The following is a 15,686-nucleotide window of genomic DNA, read 5'->3' on the forward strand; positions in this document are numbered from 1 at the left end:
TATTATTTTGTTATTAGTTTATCATTGTATTGTTTTATTTTGTGAATAATAATAATTGCCATTCTAAGAGAACAAGGGAGGCATTCATGGTAAGTTCCAGCACCTCTTTTTCTAGAAAAACAGGACTGCCTATACCCGTAGATCTCAGGGCAGTTCACAACTTAAAATTACAGTATAAAAAACCTAAAATACATGATAAAAACAAGACAACCCAATAACCCCCCCCCCCTCCACAACACATTTAAAAAGGCATCAAGTGCCAATTAGCCAAAGGCCTGGTTGAAGAGGAATGTTTTTGCCTGGCGTGTAAAGGTGCATAATGAAGGTGCCAGCTGAACCTTCCTGGGAAGGGCTTTCCACAAATGGAGAGCCACTCGTGTCTACTACGCTGTTCTTCCCTCAGGCAGCTGTCGACCATGGGTATCATGCAAGGGGTCCAGGGAATTTGTACGACCACATAACCCTTTTCTGCCTATGTTGCCTCTTCGGACAGTAACACTTGAAGAGGGCTCTTGTTTCTATCATAGTCTCAGTTTGAGGTAAACCTAAGCCTAATTTCTAATATACTGGATTTTGCCTCACATTTGGACAAATATTGACTAACTTGGTTTATGACCTGCCCTTCAACAGATTCCGGGAGCAGCTCACAAAAGGCTAAAGTTACATTAATTATCCCATAACAGGAAAGAGCAGCAGAAAAGGAGACGGCTAAATGTAAAGCAGGCACCATTCACAGCAGCAGTAAGACATTATTAACATTATTCGTTATTAAGTTTCTGTACTTCCCTTCATCTGAAGATTACAGGGCAGTTTACAATATAAAAACACAAAAAATCATAACACAAACAAAAACAGTACCACCCACTCCATAGACGCATACACAGTTTAGAAGGCCATGTATTGTTTAACTAGACAAATGCCTGGGGAAAGAGGAATGTTTTTGCCTGGCATCTAAAAATGTACAGTGGTGCCTCGCAAGACGAAAAGAATCCGTTCTGCGAGTCTCTTCGTCTTGCGGTTTTTTTCGTCTTGCGAAGCAAGCCCATTAGCGGATTAGCGCTATTAGTGGTTTAGCGGCTATTAAAGGCTTAAGGGATTAGCGGATTAGCTGCTAAAAGGCTATTAGCGGCTATTAAAGGTTTAAGGGATTAGCGGATTAGCTGCTAAAAGGCTATTAGCGGCTATTAAAGCCTTAAGGGATTAGCAGATTAGCTGCTAAAAGGCTATTAGCGGCTTAGATCAGCTGATAAGCGGCTTAGATCAGCTGTTAAGCGGCTTAGCGATCAGCTGTTAAGCGGCTTAGCGAACAGCTGTTAAGCGGCTTAGGGGCTTGGGAAAAAGGGGGGGAGGGGGAAAAAACCCAGGAATCGCAAGACATTTTCGTCTTGCGAAGCAAGCCCATAGCAAATTCGTTTTGCGAAGCACCTCCAAAACGGAAAACCCTTTCGTCTAGCGGGTTTTCCATCTTGCGAGGCATTTGTCTTGCGGGGCACCAGGTGAGCCTCCCTGGGGAGGGCATTCTACAAGCAGGGAGCTACCACAGAGAAGGCCCATTCTCATGTTGCAACCTTCTGAATCTCTCGTGAAGGGGGCACGCAAAGAAGAGCTTCATCTTATGATTGCCGGGTCTAGGTTGGTTCAAATAGGTAGAAGCAGTCCTTGAGGTACTGGGTCCTGAGCCATTTAAGGCTTTATAGGTCAAAACCAGCACTTTGAATTGGGCCTGGAAACTAATTGGTAGCCAGTGCAGTCAGGTCAGGATCGATGTAATATGCTCAAATCATCTTTTCATGATAACACACCAACCCTAGATTCATTCTGTTTTCTTGTTTGTTTATCTATTTAGTTTTTTATCCTATCTTTCCTCTAAAAGATATCATGGCTGGTAAAAGCTATCAGTTCAAAACTGCAATAAAATAAAACGCTGTGATAAATTCTAATTTAGGAAGATTATCTGCCTATTGCATTGAAAATAGCTCAATTACATAGCTGAGGAAGACTTGGAACCATTTCTGCACCGTTTGGTGGGATTTCATTTCTTACGTGTCAATTTTAGATATACAAAACTGTCTTCCCGCAAACAAACTGCAAAATTTGGCTTTCATTATGCTTTTTTTTTTTTTTGGCTTCCATGATGCTTTTATTTTTCTATATTATCTTCTTTCTGTTTATTTGAAAAATATAACCTCTGTACTACAGTTCTGCAATTTTGATAATCGTGGGGGTTTTCTTTGGCATTTGTTATGTTATGTTAATAAAATATTAATTAATTTAAAAAAAATTAAAGGGACGCGGGTGGCGCTCTGGGTAAAACCACAGTGCCTAGGACTTGCCGATCGTATGGTCGGCGGTTCGAATCCCCGCGGCGGGGTGAGCTCCCATCTTTCGGTCCCAGCTGCTGCCCACCTAGCAGTTCGAAAGTACCCTTAAAGTGCAAGTAGATAAATAGGGACCGCTTTATAGCAGGAAGGTAAACGGCGTTCCGTGTGCTGCGCTGGCTCGCCAGATGCAGCTTGTCACGCTGGCCACGTGACCCGGAAGTGTCTGCGGACAGCGCTGGCTCCCGGCCTCTAGAGTGAGATGAGCTCACAAGCCTAGAGTCTGACAAGACTGGCCCATACAGGCAGGGGTACCTTTACCTTTACTAATAAAAAATTTAATTAAAAATAAATAAATTTTAATGCTGCAGTTTCACATTGCTTTCACCCTCTGGAATGTATTTACTGTAGAGTGGCATTCAGCAAAAGGTTGGGTTCCATAGATTGTTCATGTAGAACATTCAGGTCAGCAGTAAAATGTCCTGAGAGATTGAGATATTCTCACTGGCTTCTTATTATTGCCATTTCTAACATTAGATTTGTATTCATTCATTATTTTGCTTAGCGACTGGTTGTCCTAGGTAGAAAGCAGCAAGAGACCTGCTAGCATATCGTTCTTCCTGTTGGAGCTCAGGCCTTGAGAACATGAAGCTTCACCATGCTATCAGCCTTCCAGTCAAGTACCGTATTTTTCGCTCTATAAGATGCACCAGACCATAAGACGCACCTGGTTTCTGGAGCAGGAAAACAAGGGAAAAAATATTCTGAATCTCAGAAGCCAGAACAACAAGAGGGATCGCTGTGCAGCGAAAGCAGTGATCCCTCTTCCTGTTCTGGCTTCTGGGATAGCTGCGCAGCCTGCATTCGCTCCATAAGACGCACACACATTTCCCCTTACTTTTTAGGAGGGAAAAAGTGAGTCTTATAGAGCAAAAAATATGGTATATTTCAGCTTGTTTCTGACCATTAAATTTGTTCATCCATTCCCCACCCCACATTAAAAACATTGACATTTGCAAGTGTTTGCAAAAATGCAGAAGAGTTCATATTCATCAGCAGGCTACCCCTGCAGACTTGTGCTGCTATATAGAGTAAATTTGCGTAGTGATATTAACGCTTATGCAGAGTTCTGCCTAATGAGCTGTGACTCTACTGGCTATGCTGAAAATGCTAATTAAGGGGGGGGGGAAAACAACTCTTTTCCTGTCAATATTTTCAGAGATGCCCTCTGGCAAGTGAAACTGAAGGAATGTTGTTTTAAGGATCAACTATTTCAATTTTTCCCTATTTAGAAACTTAGCGTGTCTCCAGAAGGTTGCTTTTTGAGTAGGCTTCAGTCACATACTTGTGAATTTTGAGCTTTTGCACAAAAAATATTTCCCCAAAAGATAGGACTTTTGTGAAAGAAAGTGATGGGTAGATGCAGCAGAAAGTGTGAGATGACACCTGTCACTGGAGAACAGGTGAGGTCCCTGCAGACCGGAAGCAGGCAAATGTTGTCCCGATCTTTAAAAAAAAAAAGTGGGGAAAGAAGACCCAGGAAACTACCAACCAGTGAGCTTGATGTTAATACCAGGGAAGGCCCTAGAACAGTTAGTGAAACAGTTGCTCTGTGAGCAATTAGAAAAGTATCCTGTGATTACGAAGACCCAGTATGTGTTTCTCAAAAACAAGTCATGCCAGACAAACCACATGTCTTTTTGATGAAGTTACAAGCTTGGAGGATCAGGGAAATGCTGTGGACATCTTGATTTCAGTAAGGTTTTTGACAACCCGCCAGTGATATTCTTGTGAACCTGGTAAAATGTGGGCTGGACAAGGTAACTGTTACTTGGATTTGTAGCTAGTTGACTGACCAAATTCAAAGAGCGTTCACAAATGGTTCCTTATCATTCTGGCGGAAAGTGACAAATAGGGTGCTGCAGGATTCTGTCGTAGGCACAATATTGTTCTTAAAAAAATACCAAATCTAGTGTGCCAATGTCAATGCCAGGATATCTGTGACATCATCATCATCATTTATTATTTCTACCCCGCCCATCTGGCTGGGCTTCCCCAGCCACTCTGGGTGGCTTCCAAAAGAATATTAAAATACTGTGATACATCAAACATTAAAAGCTTCCCTAAACAGGGCTGCCTTCAGATGTCTTCTAAAAGTCTGGTAGTTGTTGTTCTCTTTGACATCTGGTGGGAGGGCATTCCACAGGGAGGGCGCCACTACCGAGAAGGCCCTCTGCCTGGTTCCCTGTAACTTGGCTTCTCGCAGTGAGGGAACCGCCAGAAGGCCCTCAGTGCTGGACCTCAGTGTCCGGGTAGAACGATGGGGGTGGAGACGCTCCTTCAGGTATACTGGACCGAGGCCGTTTAGGGCTTTAAAGGTCAGCACCAACACTTTGAATTGTGCTTGGAAACGTACTGGGAGCCAATGAAGGTCTTTCAAGACCAGTGTTATATGGTCTCGGCGGCTGCTCCCAGTCACCAGTCTGGCTGCTGCGTTCTGGATTAGTTGTAGTTTCTGGGTCACCTTCAAAGGTAGCCCCACGTAGAGCGCATTGCAGTAGTCCAAGTGGGAGATAACCAGAGCATGCATCAGAAATTCTTTTGTGAATTACCATTGTTAAGTATGAAATTATCACTTCACTTTTCTTCTTTTCATTTCCTTGGGAGCTCTCTTTTTATAATCCCCATGCAACCTCGGGCCTGCAACTCAGGACAACACTTTTACGCATCTGAAAAACTGAACTGTAGTGCCTGAAAGCTTAGGACATAATAAATTGGTTAGTCTTTAAAGGGCCATAATACTTCTTACAGTTTTAAAAAGAACAGGTACTAGGGGGAAAAAAGAGAAACCGGGACTCTCCTAGATAGATAAAAGTGGTTAGCTTAAGAGGGTGAAAGCGGTATAAGATAAATAATTGCTGCTTCTGCAATGGCAAGAGGTTGAAGCTAAGTAAATTTTAATTGCTGCAGAAGGTGGTCCTGTGCACTGTACACAAGTAATATGTTTTGCCATAGATGCTGTCAGTTTGGACTGAGCATGCTCTGCAGGAGAGAAATGCTCTCCAGTTGGTTAGTTTATACAGACTTTTGCTTAAAACAGAAAGAAATCGGACATGATGGGGATGCATAGATTGGCAGGAATTAGAAACTGAAGAGTAGCATGATGGGTAAAAGTGAATATGTTGGGTCATGTCGCTTTCAGGGTCAGTGTTCTTAGCATTCCTTGGAAATAGCTGCCAAGGCTTTCAAGCACAGGAACATTTAAGCCCTCCTGGAAATGCCAAGGATGCAATGTGTGTCATTTTCTAAGCAAGGAAGAGATTTTATCTCGCTGGCGCATTCTGTGATTGGCCCCAGCCTGCAGGTGCCAGACTCGCTGGTGTTGGAAGTCCTTGACTATGGGAGGAGTTTGCAGTTGCAGGGTCCCTCTTAAAGCCTTCTCTGATAGCTTACCTAGTGAAGAGAAGAGAAGAGATGAGAAGAGAAGAGTGAGAGTCAGATCCAGCCAAGAGCACGGACACACAATTCGTTCCCGTGCCTAAACTCTTTTGCCATGGGGCGGTTAATGAAATCGGCATGCTTACGACGACCTCTAATCCTCATCATGCAGCTGACTATCGCATATATCGTTGTCACTTTCAGCACCACAACCAAGAAGGTAAATTACTTGTGTTTTGTGTGAATGTATATGTATGTATGCATGTAGTTATTAACATGAGAGCATACCCAAGGGTGGGACGTGGGTGGCGCTGTGGGTAAAAGCCTCAGTGCCTAGGACTTGCCGATCGAAAGGTCGGCGGTTCAAATCCCCGCGACATGGTGTGCTCCCGTTGCTCGGTCCCAGCGCCTGCCAACCTAGCAGTTCGAAAGCATGTCAAAGTGCAAGTAGATAAATAGGGACCGCTTACTGGCGGGAAGGTAAACGGCGTTTCCGTGTGCTGCACTGGCTCACCAGATGCAGCTTGTCACGCTGGCCACGTGACCCGGAAGTGTCTCCGGACAGCGCTGGCCCCCGGCCTCTTAAGTGAGATGGGTGCACAACCCTAGAGTCTGTCAAGACTGGCCCATACGGACAGGGGTACCTTTACCTTTACCTTTATACCCAAGGGTGTGTCTGAACAGGCACAGGGACACTTGGTTTCACAGTACGGCAGTCCGTACAGCAAATACTTTTGTGGGTGTGACTCAGAAATGGATGAGCTTTCATAAATACACATGCTTGCATATATGTGTTTGCCTCCTCCTCCTCCTCTTCCTTCTCTTCCTTCTTCTTTCTATAATCACACCTTTCGTCCAAGGAGTCAAGGTGGTGTACATGGTACTCCTACTCTCCATTCTATCTTCACAACATTCCCAGAAGGTAGAGCGGACTAAGAGACAGTGATGGGCCCGAGGTTACCCTGTGAGTTTTATGGCTTAGTGGGGATTTGAATCCTGGTCTCCTAGCCCAGCACTCTAGTTACTGCACCACAATGCATGTGTTGATCTCTATGTGTGTGTTTCAAAGTTTGTGGGTGTAAAAGCAGTGAGTGTCCTCTCTGTCTGTTACTCAGTGGAGGTGAGCCCTGAAGGGGCACAGGCAGCTGAATATATTGACAAGTCTCCCACCTTTCCTCCAGTCCACCCTCTACCACAAATTATTGTCCTCACATGTAATACTGCAATATCTGACTTGCTGATGCTATGGAATCGATAGAGAATGACATCTTGACCCCATTAAAGCCAAAGGCAGTTCTGGCTTCATTAGGGTTTGCATTTCACTGTAAAGAAATAAGCAACTCAAGGATCATAATAGCATCGCCCAGGAAAAGGCCAGGGTGGGGGGAGGCAGGGAGATATGAGGCTGAACCGCTTGTGCAGCACCCAATTAATCATCATTTCAGAAAGCTTATTTTTGCGGCTTCAGCTTACTGAAGACAATTCTTCCAGACATCTCTCAGTTTGGCAATACAGAATAAACTGACTGAACTTCAAACCAGATGACAATATAACAAAGCAATGTTATGAGTCTGCACCTTATTTATTACCAGTTAAACATAGGCCAGAATTAATAGGGTTTTTTTCTGGCAGCACACCGCTCTTTCATTTTTACATATTTACATAGAAGAAATAGCTGAGCTACCGTTAGTTAGATCATTTGTAAGCAAAACCACCTGTGTTTTATCCCAGCAGATAAATTATATCATCACTAAATATTGGAGGGATTTTCCATTCGCAATAAGAATAAGCCCAAAAGTTGTGGAACTCCCTCTTTTCTGATCTCTGATGGTTTCGACTGTTGCAATTCATTCTGGGTTACAAGTTCCAAGATTCTCCAGCTGTTCCATTCACAACTAGCTTCATGTCCCGGGGCTAAGTAAACTCTTCCGATGTGCTGATAATTTGATTGTGGTTGCGTGCGGGAGATCCCTGGGCATAGACTGCCACCACGAGGCAATGAAATACTTCAAACCGCTCTGCTATGAGCCTCTGAAAAAGATTAGGTATAGGACAGCCATAGGAAGGTCCTTGGGAACGAGCAAAAGTTTCCCAAATGTTCTTGGATCTAAGGCATTATAAAGTAAAATGTTGCTTTGAATACCATAAATTAAACAATGTGTGGTTTATGACAAAATGTACTACATTTTTATGACTGTAGCAAGCCTCACGGTGAGCTCTGGGATCTCTTAAATTTGTTCTCATCAGTTGTGAAGCTTGCAAAATACACACCAGTTATAGCTTTTGATATTGCTGTCTGCTCTCGTGTGCTGCGGTTGGCTAGCAACCCCTTGCGTCTTTGCCCGCCTAAACTTTAAATGCTCTGTGAGAGGGTTTAAGAGCAGACTTCTCTGAATTTAGAAAAGGATTGTAGCTCAGGGCAAATAATCCATTGCAGTTTCTCACAGTTTCTCACCCCCCCCCCCAATCTCAAGTTCAACTTTCCACATTTCTTTAGTTTGAACTTTACACATTTCTTTATACAATTAGAGGTGTACAGGGTGTTGGGGGAGAGGTAGTACCCCTGGTGGGGGACATATATTGCTCCTTCTGGGGTAGTTTGTATACCTTTGGCCCCCACCCTGCATTCAGCTCTCACCTGTGGCTCCGAGAAGCTGCCAGTATGTGACAGCAGCCACACCCCGGGAAACAGCTTTGACTGGCTGGTAGCTGATGGGTCTCAAACCCTCAGTGACTAACCCCTGCATACAAAGACAGGGTCTGGCGGATTGAGCGGATGAGGCCAATAGTGGGTCAAATGGTCAAGAAGGCAGTCCGAGTTCCAGGGTGTTCAACAACCAGGGTACGACTGTACCAAAAAAATAAATATACTTTTAAAAATCCCTCCATACTGAATGGGTGTCAGGCAAAGCGTTCTGCCCTAGCTAGTTTTCTATGTGCATAGATTTATTTATACAGTGGTACCTCTGGTTATGTACTTAATTCATTTTGGAGGTCCGTTCTTAACCTGAAACTGTTCTTAACCTGAGCCACCACTTTAGCTAATGGGGCCTCCTGCTGCTGCCGCGCCACCGGAGCACAATTTCTGTTCTCATCCTGAAGCAAAGTTCTTAACCCAAGTTACTATTTCTGGGTTAGCAGAGTCTGTAACCTGAAGCGTCTGTAATGTGAAGCGTCTGTAACCTGAAGCGTCTGTAACCCAAGGTACCACTTTATATAATTATGTAATTGACTTTTTTTAATTTTGTTTATCATATTGTTGTTATGTTACTATGGCCAATGGCTGATGCAAATAAAGATTCATTCATTCTGCATATGATGTAGAGGGAAGGGAGGGGCAGATGGGATTCATCAATCTAGGAGAAGGAAAACTGATCCTAAACCTCTTCTGCCTTGCATGCTATCTTTCGGAGAAGAAAAGGCCAAGGAGTAAACCCTACACAATTCCGGAGTGGAGTTCCTAAGATGCTTAGATGGCACCTTGTATGCCTCCTTTTAGCAACTCCTGCAGTCAAGCTGGTGCCAGTAAGGCTGAGAGTGGGGTCTTGTTGTCTGGACAGCCCCGGACCTCCATACACACTACCCAGGCTTGCACCCAGGAGAAGTCACTTTGGTACTGCTAATGCAGTGGTTTGACTTCACCCCACCAAGGTGCACTCCATTGTCTCTTGAGACAGATGGTACCAACAAGTTTTATGCAATTTTGCCCAATTTACATGTTTTTGCCAAAATGTGGCACGCGCTGACACGTCATCGCATCTTGCGTTCCGTTCAGGATGCTAATGGGGCTCCAGAACGGATCCCATTCGCATCCCGAGGTACCACTGTACATGTTTTTTCACTCCATACATATACCTTTGTACACATTACAGTGGTACCTCGGGTTAAGTACTTAATTCGTTCCGGAGGTCCGTACTTAACCTAAAACTGTTCTTAACCTGAAGCACCACTTTAGCTAATGGGGCCTCCTGCTGCTGCCGTGCCACCGGAGCACAATTTCTGTTCTCATCCTGGTGCCAAAATTATATCAAAACAGGCATTCCTGGTCAGAGCATTCTACAGCCAGGGTTTCGCCACCAAGGTCCTTTCTTCAGTTGCTAGCCACCATATATTCAGTGATGTTGGCCCTCAAAGAAAAGACTCTAAAATATTTTAGGAAGGGCCATAGCTCAGGGGTAGAGTATCCATTTTCCATGCAGAATACCCCAGTTTCAAACCCCAGGATCTCCATGTAGGACTGGGAGAGACCTGAGTTTGAAGCACTGGAGTGCAGCTGCCGATCAGTGTAGACTAGATGGGCCAATGGTCTGACTCAGTATAAGGCAGCAGCCTCTGTTCTTCCTCACAGGTTTGGTTTATGGGGGAAGTCTTCATCTGTTCAGTGATTGAAGCCACACACTTGGTCCTCATGCAGCCTGAAACCATCTAATTTGATGTCTGCTGCCCTCTACCTCCTCTTCTTAGAAGGAAGAAGCTGGTTAATCCTTCTCCAAAAATACAGGATGTCAAAAGCCATATTCCTCCCAAGGTTGAGTTGTTCAATGTTGAAATAACACATACATCTGTCACAGAGCCCTAGGAGTAGAGAGATAATACAGAGGAAATCCAGTTGTCTTGTTTAAAGCTTCTAATAAAATGATACCTTTTATTTAAATACTGCATTATGTAGTTATGCGCTCTCTCTCTCTCTCTGCCTGCAGGCTCATTCCAGATGCACTAAAATGATCAGATTTATTTCCATAGCTGGTACTAACTTTTATTTGCCCATTTGTAAGTGGGGAGGTGGTAGCATCCCTTAGGGTTCTGTGGAAGGCTTCTCTCTCATCAAGAAAATGCAGGGTGCTTTGCTATTTACGAGATCCTTTATGGCTGATAAATTTATGTGGAATAGTCCATAAATACTTCCGGTGTGTGTGGGGGGGGGAGCGGGGAGAGGCAGTAGCATCATTTATTGTTTCCGAAAGAAGACACATCTTTCCTCTTTTTAATGAGCGTCAGCCAAGTGAATTATAGTTCTGATTTCAGGGAGAGTTGTGATGGCACAGAAAGACCATCAGAGGATTTGTTATAATCCAGTTCTGTACGACCCCATCAGCACAAATGAGCATTATATCCATTTAAACAGTCATGGATGCCTCCTCAAGAATTCTGGGGAACTGTAGTTTGATAAGAGGTGCTGAGGGCTGTTAGGAGACTCCCTGTTCCCCTCACAGAGCTACAAATCACAGAGTGGAATGCTTCTTCACAAGCTCTGTGAGGGGAATAGAGCTCTCCTAACATCTTTCAGCCTGCTTAACAAACACAACTTCCCAGAATTCTTTGAGAATGTTAATTTAAAAATCTTTTTCATCTCATCATAAATGAGGTTCCAGAACTCTCTAATTTCTACCTCTACTACTCAGGCAGTGCACTTCTATGCAAGTTTTGGGCTTACTCTAAAGTAAGCCTGTTTAGAATTGCAGTTACAAACTGTATAATAAAAACTATGGTTGCCAGGTTATCTTGAGATTTAGATGTGTGAGGTGGAGCCAATGACTGAGAGGGCAAAACCTGACTATGTTTGGAGGCTCAGGAGGGTGATAGCTCAATATACTGGAGAAACAGAGCTGGAAACAAAAGCTTTCAAATCAAGCAGTTTTGTCTCCTTACCCTGAAATTTTAGCTCATTGAGAAAATAGCTTAAAATTCAGGTCAAAGACTTCACAATAACTTGAATAAAGACATCCCCCCCCCCCCATGAATTCTCCCACTGCTCATGGTAGTCTTCGCTGTGAATGTGTGGTAGAATCAAATCACTTTAAGCTTGTAAATACGTTGAGCAACATTCATTCTTAGGCTGCTCCTAGCTTGTAAGTTTATGCACACTTATGCAACTGTAATGGGAAGGGGAAAGAAACAGCAAAAGAAGTTCTGTGTCATCCTTATATTTGTTTTGGAATCAGCCTTAACCACATCCACATGGAAGGCTGTCTGCATTGTTGACCTCTGGGACTCAGAGGCTCAAAGCGATGAGAGAACCCAGACAAGCTGTATTCTCACCATGACTTTGCATTGTAATTCTGGCAAAGGGATGCAAGTATGATATATAGTCTCTTTTTCGGCTGGTCAAATGTGAGTGTGCTTGAATGATTATTGTTTTGGATTCCAAAACTAAGGCCACAAGCAGGATGAACCCAACAACACTCCTCTTGAAATGCATTCACTATTAAAAGTTATAAAAGGAAGCTGGAAAGCATCAATGCTAGAGATAAGGTTCGGAATTCTGAACTATTTCCAGTGTAGAGTTGGGATATTTTCTTCCTACGCAGTGATTAAAAGCATGTTGATGTTTTGGTATCTAAACTCCTAAAGCTTTGAACACATTAGCGACTTAAAACTCAGCATGGCCATTTCACTCATTATGTTTCAAGCCACATTTGCAAACTGCTGTTCACACCATGGGGGGGGGGGGGGCTGTCATTGCCTGATCCATATTACCTGTTTGGTGTCTCCCCCCCTCCCCACTCTCATCTGCACATGTGCTATCATCTGTGCATGCGCAATGGCTGTCTCATAGGTACACACCTCAGCTGAAATGCAAAGCAGTGGGAGATGGTTTGGGGAGACATCTGGTGGAAGGTAGGGTTTCTTTGGGGGGGGGGGAGCTCACCAAACAGCAGCATTTCTCAAGAAACTGCAAGATTGATGTGGGTTGTGGCCAACATCATGTGTTCACAGCTTCAAACACCAGTGGTAGGAGTGCACTGGAGCCAGATTAAATGGTAATGTATACACAACCTTAATATCTATACCCCAGTCTGAAGATTCCCTGACCTAGAGGAGAACAATACTGGTGCCAAACAGGTACAGCGTCTTTTCTGTTGAGGCACCTACCTCAAGCATACTTTGCCAAGCATGGTCCACCAAACTCCTTCATTCACATTGCTTCACATGGCTGGAAAAGATCCATGACTCAATGCTTTTCTTAGCTTAGTCTGTGTTCACATTGGTCTGTGACAACACTCAGGTTGTTATTCTAGTATGGCATGTTCCACAGTTTGGAATATCTACAGGGTTCTGCTATCAATCTTTATGATTCCCGCTGAAAATTTGTAATCTGCAAATGTAAATAATTTGCCCCAGGGCATGCAGGAATGACTCCTGCCCTTTGAGCCACCTCACAGCCCTGCCTTTGCCTCACAGCAGGATTTTGGTTTTGGATGCAAACACCACTGAACACATTGAAATGTACTTCTGAGTAAATGTGTATAAGATTGGGTTTTGATTCTGTTGAGGCAGTTGCCTCGTTTTGCGTTCCCATGTTCCCCAGTGTTTCATAAAGCAACAGGCTCCTATAACTTAGAATTTTTCTGAACTTTTGAACCTCCCTCCCCACTTTCTAAATTTATGGGGCACTACAGGAGTTCTTCTGCTCAGTGCCACTCCTCTACAGTGTGCAAAAAGTCTTGCACAAAATTGTGTGTTCATAAAGTCTGCTGCTAAATGTTTTTTAAAAGGTTGTTTTTGAGATTGCTTTTTGCAAACATCATGTGCATCCCTGTTCTCCAGTGCTCATACTGCTCCTGCACAAATGATTTCCATGTTCACTTCAATGTAGGGGGCGGTTCAGTCTGCGCATTGCACACCACGAATTTTCTCCCCCACTGAAGTGAATGGGGAGGCCACTCCATGCATGAGATCCATGAGCGTGTTAACCTGTATCTTCTCCCATCGCCTGAATTCCAGGAGTTGCCACCATGGAAGTTCCTGTCCATGGTGGCTCTCGTTTCCTACTGGTGGGTGGAAACAAAAATGGGCCACTTAATTCATTCTATAGTTCTGCACCACCTTTGACGAGAGCTTTCTTCCTTTTTAACTAAGGGCTCTGTTGTGTGTGAGCATCTGCTCTTGGGTTTTCATTTCTTTCTGCAGCAGAGTTCCTTTTACAAAAAAGGTTTTCCTGCATCTTTTACTTCTTTACAGCAGCAGCATTCCAGCTATCTCTTCGTGAAATTCCCATTACAGGAATAGACACCATTTGGTTCTGTTTCTCAGTCCTTATTATTTACAAAACTTTACACTGGTCAATAACAAATAAAACAAGATAATCTTTTTCTCTTTTAGCCATTCGGCCAGAGACCTAATGCTGAATCATTCACATGCTCATTTACATTAGCAACTTGTTCAAGACCATTTTCCAGGTTTCTTCTAGGATCTTCCAACAGGCTCATCCATACTTTGCGTGTCCCTTGATTTCTAGGCACAGGCCTGAGAGCTTTTTCTTTTGCCCTGTCTCTTTCCCTGGGAAAACCCACTGTCTACTGCTGAATCGGAACAAATGTCAATCTGCAGAAAACCCAATTGATGTTTGTTTTGATTCAGCGGTAAACTGCGGGTTTTCCTGGGGAAAGCGGCAGGGCGGAAGAAAAACCTCTGAGAACCATGCCCAGAAATCACAGGACACAGCGGAAATGTGGATGACCCTAAACATTTCAGCAAAATTTCAAGCAGGTCAAACGTTTGAAACCTGGGAGCCATTTGCCTGATTTATAATACTGTGAAACCAATTTGCTTATGTGTGTTTTGCCTTTAAAGGAGCTCTCTGAAGATCCTCACTTGGTTGTCAATGGAATCAGTTCCCACGACTTGCACCAAGGGAAGCTGGGAAACTGCTGGTTTGTGGCAGCCTGCTCTTGCCTGGCCCTTCGGCAGAACCTCTGGCAAAAGGTACTGTGCTACTGAGCAACAGACGAGGATTCCCAGGGCTCTAAAGCGATGGGTGTCAAGGACGCTAAAGGCAGCTACTCTGGGAATACTTTTGCTTTTAGACAGTAATAACGATAAATCATATGTGGTTTAGGATCCCAAGTCCTTTTGATCTTGGAAGAGAAACAACTGGTGTTTCTTTCCATGAGTGATTTTTTAATGAGCACATCTGGATGGGGAGGCAGGGTCAAATGCAGCCTTCCAGGGTCAAATGCAGCCCTCTTGACTTCAGAACTCTCCTCAAGCCCACAGTCCTCACAGACTTGGCTTCATCCACCGATTCAGTGTTTTTGATTGGATGGAACTATGATTGTGGCCCCTGGAAGGTCACCAAGAATGCAAAGCAGCCCTTGATCTGAAAAAAAAAGTTCTTCATCCTTTGGCTGACCAATTTACTCTGAATGAATAATTTTGTAAAACCATCCATTTCCCTAACAGGGCAAATAGGATCTGAGGAGAGGTGATTCGTATCAGGAAGAAGGTGTGGGAGGAAAGGCTTAGCCTCTTCTCTCAGCTCTGCAGTCCCAAACCAATCTCTTCTACCTTGTACAGTGATACCTCTAGTTACAAACTTAATTCATTCCGGAGGCCCGTTCTTAAACTGTTCTTAACTAGAGGCGTGCTTTTACTAATGGGGCCTCTTGCTGCTATTGTGCCACTGGCACACTATTTCTGTTCTCATCCTGGGGCAAAGTTCTCAACTTGAGGTAACTCTTCCAGGTTACCAGAGTTTGTAACCTGAGGCGTTTGTAACTCGAGGTACCACTGTATCCTCTTTTGAAACTAATTGAAATATAGATGCAAGATATATATAGATATAGATATATAGATATAGATTAGATATAGATATAGATTAGATATAGATATAGATGATATAGATATATATGTATGGATCTCCAGCATCTTGACCCACGAAAACTAGCATGACTTGCTGCAAACCATTGGTGTGTCTGTTCTTCTACATTCTGTCCCTGTTGAAGGTGCAGCGCTCCAGTTTTAGAAATCTGGCAGGGGGCACAGAGTGGAGGCAAGACCATATCTATGGTGGTTGTTTCAGGCTTCAAATACATGGGCTTAGTTACAGTTAGGGAAAGAGTGACAAGCAGGAAGATCAGGGTCTGCTGGAAAAATATCTGGGTGATTTCCAGGAGATTGGTAAGGAAAAGCTAGTAACCTTTTTTCTAG

General features: G+C 43.7%; 1 protein-coding gene and 1 long non-coding RNA gene across 4 annotated transcripts in view; one reads left to right on the plus strand and one right to left on the minus strand.

Moving 5' to 3' along the window:
• The window catches only part of LOC310669724, a 550,125-nt gene that overhangs the window by 370,210 nt on the left and 164,229 nt on the right, over positions 1-15,686 (minus strand). The gene's annotated exons all lie outside the window — the stretch shown is intronic.
• Positions 1-15,686, plus strand: part of CAPN6 (calpain 6) — a 64,622-nt gene that overhangs the window by 20,453 nt on the left and 28,483 nt on the right. Inside the window, exons 1-2 of one of the 3 annotated variants that reach the window (XM_083423529.1) lie at positions 5,792-5,976; positions 14,331-14,462. In XM_083423529.1, coding sequence (XP_083279655.1) covers positions 5,872-5,976; positions 14,331-14,462 — 237 coding nt within the window. In that variant the 5' untranslated portion in view covers positions 5,792-5,871. Of the gene's footprint in view, positions 1-5,791; positions 5,977-14,330; positions 14,463-15,686 lie in introns of those variants that run through there. The other 2 variants (XM_083423527.1, XM_083423528.1) reach the window with 2 other exon arrangements.

Source organism: Podarcis tiliguerta, assembly GCF_965153285.1.
Source record: "Podarcis tiliguerta genome assembly, chromosome: Z".
Classification (NCBI taxonomy): domain Eukaryota; kingdom Metazoa; phylum Chordata; class Lepidosauria; order Squamata; family Lacertidae; genus Podarcis; species Podarcis tiliguerta.